We start from the raw sequence: 4,982 nt of genomic DNA, 5'->3' as shown, positions 1-4,982 counted from the left end.
TGGTTAATTCTTTTTCATTGTTCTCGCCTAAGAGGGCTTTGGATCTTCATTAATTAAGGTTTTATTATTATTATTACTAGAAGAAAGGGAATTTGAAAACTTGTATCGTTTAAGTTCACCAACATTGAAAAAATTTTCAACTCAGTAGTTAAAGGGGACTAGAAAAAGAAAAAGTTACTAAATTAGATGATTCAAAGATGTTTGGAGTAAAGTGATGGGAGGGGAGTAACCCCACTCATTGCCTTCCGTGGGGGCATAGAACAAAGGGCCAATGGCTCTCGTGAGTGGCGACCACCCTTTAATTTCCATACACCAAAAAAGTAGAAAGGAATGGATCGAGGAATGACCACCTCCCCTCTAAATTTATAACATATCTAACTTACCCGTTCTTTATTTCTTTTTACATAATTTGACCCAGTAAATGAACAATAGAGCTGTAACTTTGACCATTTTTGTTATACAAAATTCATCAAAGTAAAACTCTTGATCCATTTGTAGAAAGATATTTGCATTTCCTTTTTCTTGATTTTGTTTCACTAAACAACTGTAAGAAAAAGTAAAAAGAAAAGCAAGTGTTCATAACATGTTAACATGAACACTGGCGTTGGAAAGAGAAAGACAAACAGGGCAAGTGCCTACCATGGTGGACCCACACATTGTACAAAGACATAGATGTCTGCATGGCAGCAACAGGACACTTGACTCTTTCTCCCCACACTTTCTGCACTTCCTATTATTGTTCCCAACAACCAACGCCTTATTATTATCCTGCGCCCCACAACTCCCCTGTGCTTGTGGTGTCACCACCTCGCGCCACCCTTGGTCGCTGCTGCCACAGCTGGACTCTGCGTCATCAGCCAAAGCGGCACCTCCTCCCCCGCTGTCTCCCGCATGTGCCAGGACTTGTTCTAGATTGTTGCGTAGGGAATTGGCCGTCGCTTCGTTTGTTTGTGCCAAGTCTCTCCACAGTTGATTCTCTACGTATAGGCTTTTAACCCGTTCTTGAAGAACCCAGTTGAGTTTCCCTATTCTCTGGATTTCTTCATCTTTTTCCTTGAGTTTCTTCATCACCCTTTCTTGGATCGCTGTAATCAACATTCTTGACTGCCTCTTTCGTCTCTCTTCAACTTCCAACCTCAATTTTTCTGTCTGTAATTAATGTGTAAAACATACCAATTTTAATTGACCATATGGAAACAACTGTACTAACAAAAGTTGGTTTTTTTAAAAAATAATAATAAAGGAACTTACATGATCAGAAATAAAACGGTCAATATCATGTTGTTGTTGGATCTGGGAGAAGACATCATCATCAACGTCTGAGGAAGCACCAGAAAGGTTGTTGTTTTGAGGGAGTGAATATGAATCAAAGCCATTGGTGAATGAATCTCTAGACCTTTTTCTTGGAGCTGAAACTGGGATACTCATGTTGTAAGTTGTAAGACCGCTATCAGCTTTGTTGGCTGAAATATTTGGATGACAGAGGAGGGGTTGATATAATGGTAAAAGTTGTGAACCTTCATGCATTGAATTTGAATCAATTAAAGGAACACAAGAATCCATCTGGGTATTGTACATATCCCCAATCCCTTGATTTGATTTAATAAAATCTCTGCTACAACAACCAAAAAAAGAAAGAGATCATGTTAAACAAGGAAAGAAACTTGAGAATAAATTAAACCCATTTTTGAAAAAGAAAGAAAGAAAAGGGATATAGATGATTTCAAGCACCTGTTGTGACTATTGGTGATGAACTGAGAAGAGAAAATATTCAGATGCCGAGCTTCAACTGCCATTGAAGGAACGATAAAGAGAGCCTTTGGATTTCAACAAGGAGAGAACAACGAAAATAGATCAGCATGAAAATACGCACACATATATATGTATATAAAAGATAATATATATATATATATATATATAATAAAAGAAAAGAGAGCCCACAATTAAAACAAGATATAGGAAAGAGGGAATCAAGTAGTTATTTATGGTACACAAAATTTTCTTTGATAATTAGTAAAACATGGAGTGGCAGATTTTGTTCCTTGGATTTGGTTTCCATATAACTTCTTTCGTATCCCTCTTTTTAACTTTAGCTGGATTTTTCTGTATTTTTATTTTAAAGTTTCTATTTGACTGAGTAAAAATATAATCTTAGAAATCTAGGTATTTGATTTATATCTTGGCTTAACAATTTGTCTAAAGTATAAAAATTAAAAAACAAAAAAAAAACAAGTTGATTGAGTTTTAGCTCGATTAGTATTGATATTGTGTGTCAATATAGGAACTATTTAAAGATTGAGAAAGGAGTAGGAATAATTCTAGGTATTCTATAAAAAAGAGCATATATTATAACAACCTATAATAAGTTAATGTTAAAAAATAAAAAATTATCTTTCTTATTTTACCTATCAAATAAACTTAAATTGCAACCCTTTTTTGCTTTTCTTTTACCTATTTTATTCAACCTTAATTTTTTTAAGGATAAAATTGATTTCAATTAAATATTAATAGCATCAGTCATAATAACTTGGTGAATACAATAGGGATAATTAGGGGTGTTCAAACGGTTAACTGATTGATTAATCGAATCGAACTAGTATTAACCAAACGTTTTAATCCTTTAACCATTAACCGAACTGAATTTTTTTCAAAAAAATTTAATCAAACCAAAATATTTCGGTTAATTCAGTCGATTAACCAAATTAACCGAACTTTAAATATTTTTTTTGTTAATTCCAATGCCTCCTTTACAACAATAGCTAAGGAAACTAGCATCAGAATTGACCTTATTTAAGCCAACATTTGTTCCTTTCCAATTGCATGGTGGCAGACGCCCTTGCTAATCCTTTAAGATTTGCAGTAATAAACATACAATGCAAGTTTTTAGCATTCTCAATAATTTTGGCATCAAAATCTTTAGCATTTATGAAAATAACGCATTTTCAGAGATCCATAATGACCACAAAAGGAATAAAAATATATCGAAGTCTTCTTTTTTAAGTTCCCTCGCTGCCAATTTGATCCACTCAACTCTACTTGAGAACTCTCCATTATGCATCATATTCGGGATATCACTTTTCATTATTACCCTATTAGTAATAGGACATTCTCTTAGTGCGTACAATGTGTCCTCGACCTCATAGCCACATCTCAAGCAAGAAATGTTTATACCTTGTAAACAAGACTTCAAAGCACAATCGGAAGGTAATATGTTGTTGCCAATTCTGCACGAGAAAACTTTAATCTTGTTGCCAACATTAGCTCTCCAAATTGATTTCCAAATAAATTTGTGAGGCCCCAAGTTATTCTCCCCTCGAAGTAGATATCAATATCCATTTCTAACCGAGTAGATTCCATTAGAGTTCTCATTCCAACTAGTTTATCTTCAATTTCTGGCCTCATCAATGGGATCTTAAGAATGGATTCCAGTTCTTCGTTTGAAAATTCATCCTTGATGAGATCCTCTTTCCATTGCATTCGGTTCACATCAATGAGGGCTCACACTTTAGCCTCTCGGAAAATGTTGTGGCATAGAGATAGGACCAATAAGTTCTGTTGCATGGGGACCCAAACATCTTTTTTTATGTGTGTGGATTTTCCATTCCCAATTATTCATTTAGTTCCTGTAACATTCCTTACCCGGTCCAGTCGCCAAACTTAAGCTATAGGAGGTTACCAAACGAAACTCACATAACTTTCACATACTTTAACATAAAAAAGAGCATATATTATAAGAACCTATAATAAGTTAATGTTAAAAAAATAAAAAATTTATCTTTCTTATATTACCTATCAAATAAACTTAAATTGCAACTTTTTTTTTACTTTTTTTTACCTATTTTATTCAACCTTTATTTTTTTTGGCAAAACACCATTAAAAGCCCTTTTTTTTTAAATTTATCAAAATTGACCCGGTATTTTATTATTTACCAGAATGGCCCTTTTCCCCGAAAGCGCGTCCACGTCAGCGCGATGTTAGGGGACGTGGTAGAAAATCGCGTCCCTAAGGGCGCGCTTTACTTACGTGGATGAAAAGCACTCCTTCAAGGGCACGTTTTGTTGCCACGTAAGCTCTCCCTTGGGGGCGTTTTTTGCCTGTTTCTCTCCACGTTAGGTTTTGGGTTTTTAGGGTTAGGGTTTTGGGTTTTTAGGATTTTTAGGGTTTTGGAGAAAAATTAAACAAATAAGGGATTAAGGTTTAGAGTTTCTTAATTAAATTAATTATAATTTTTTCAAAATTGGATTAGGTTTCGTGTTTATGGGTTTTAAAAAAATAATTAAATTAGGGTTTAGAGTTACGTAAGTAATTAAATTAAAAATTTATTAAGGAAATCGCTCCTACGTGGACGCGTTTTTGCTACAGTAGGTCCTGAAAAAATAATTTCGAGTTGACGTTTATGAGAAAATAGTATAAAAAACGCTTGAAGCAGGATGCTTTATCAGAAGAATTTCTGAAATCGCTCCCACGTGGACGTGCTTTTGCTACAGTAGGTCCTGAAAAAATAATTCCAAGTTGACGTTTCTGAGCAAATAGTATAAAAATGCTTCAAGCAGGATGCTTTATCAGAAGAATTTCTGAAATCGCTCCCACATGGACGCGTTTTTGCTACAGTAGCATGTTTGGGCTGAGGTTATAAATGAGGCAAAAAATGTTCTCAGATTGCGTAAGTTATAGCAAAAACAATTTAAAGAGGATAAGAAAGTTAGAAATTAAAGATGAGTGAACGTATTAGTACTGTTATTTACTATGATGGTGAGGTTTACCACACCGAGAACGGTGTTGTTTTTTATCGGAGAATACAGTGCGACTGGGTTTTAACCAGAACATAGATTTGATAGAACCTCGTAAAAGAATTAGGCATAAAATTTTTGGAACGATGCCAATGAAAGTTCTGTCTATTACGTATCGATTTTGTTCTTCTGTTGATCCGGTGACATATGACTCGTTCAACATAAAATGTACTTGTAGCTTGGAGCAATGG

At 34.6% G+C, this 4,982-nt stretch overlaps 1 protein-coding gene across 2 annotated transcripts; it reads right to left on the bottom strand.

Annotated features, from left to right (window-relative positions):
• Positions 1–465: 465 nt before the first annotated feature.
• LOC105774179 (BOI-related E3 ubiquitin-protein ligase 1) lies at positions 466–1,933 on the bottom strand. Of its 2 annotated transcripts, none has more exons than XM_012596560.2 (3): positions 1,732–1,933; positions 1,252–1,615; positions 466–1,149 (listed from the first exon to the last, which is right to left on the bottom strand). In XM_012596560.2, the coding sequence occupies exons 1-3, from the start codon at positions 1,794–1,796 to the stop codon at positions 577–579; spliced, it is 1,002 nt and encodes a 333-aa protein (XP_012452014.1). In that variant the 5' UTR covers positions 1,797–1,933; the 3' UTR covers positions 466–576. The 2 variants fall into 2 exon arrangements, with proteins under 2 accessions (XP_012452014.1, XP_012452015.1); XM_012596561.2 differs by having other exon boundaries at positions 1,252–1,612; positions 1,732–1,931.
• Positions 1,934–4,982: the final 3,049 nt, after the last annotated feature.

Source organism: Gossypium raimondii, chromosome 6 (genome assembly GCF_025698545.1).
Source record: "Gossypium raimondii isolate GPD5lz chromosome 6, ASM2569854v1, whole genome shotgun sequence".
NCBI lineage: Eukaryota > Viridiplantae > Streptophyta > Magnoliopsida > Malvales > Malvaceae > Gossypium > Gossypium raimondii.
Note: the sequence above shows the minus strand (reverse complement) of the source record. Positions and strands in the feature narration are given on the sequence as shown.

Bases quoted from the DNA above. Each gene is read 5' to 3' on its own strand.
- LOC105774179 (XM_012596560.2), bottom strand. From the start codon at position 1,796: ATGGCAGTTGAAGCTCGGCATCTGAATATTTTCTCTTCTCAGTTCATC. The intron at 1,616-1,731 runs GTGCTTGAAATC...TGGTTGTTGTAG, and splicing joins ATCACCAATAGTCACAACAG to CAGAGATTTTATTAAATCAA. The intron at 1,150-1,251 runs GTAAGTTCCTTT...CATTAATTACAG, and splicing joins ACCGTTTTATTTCTGATCAT to ACAGAAAAATTGAGGTTGGA.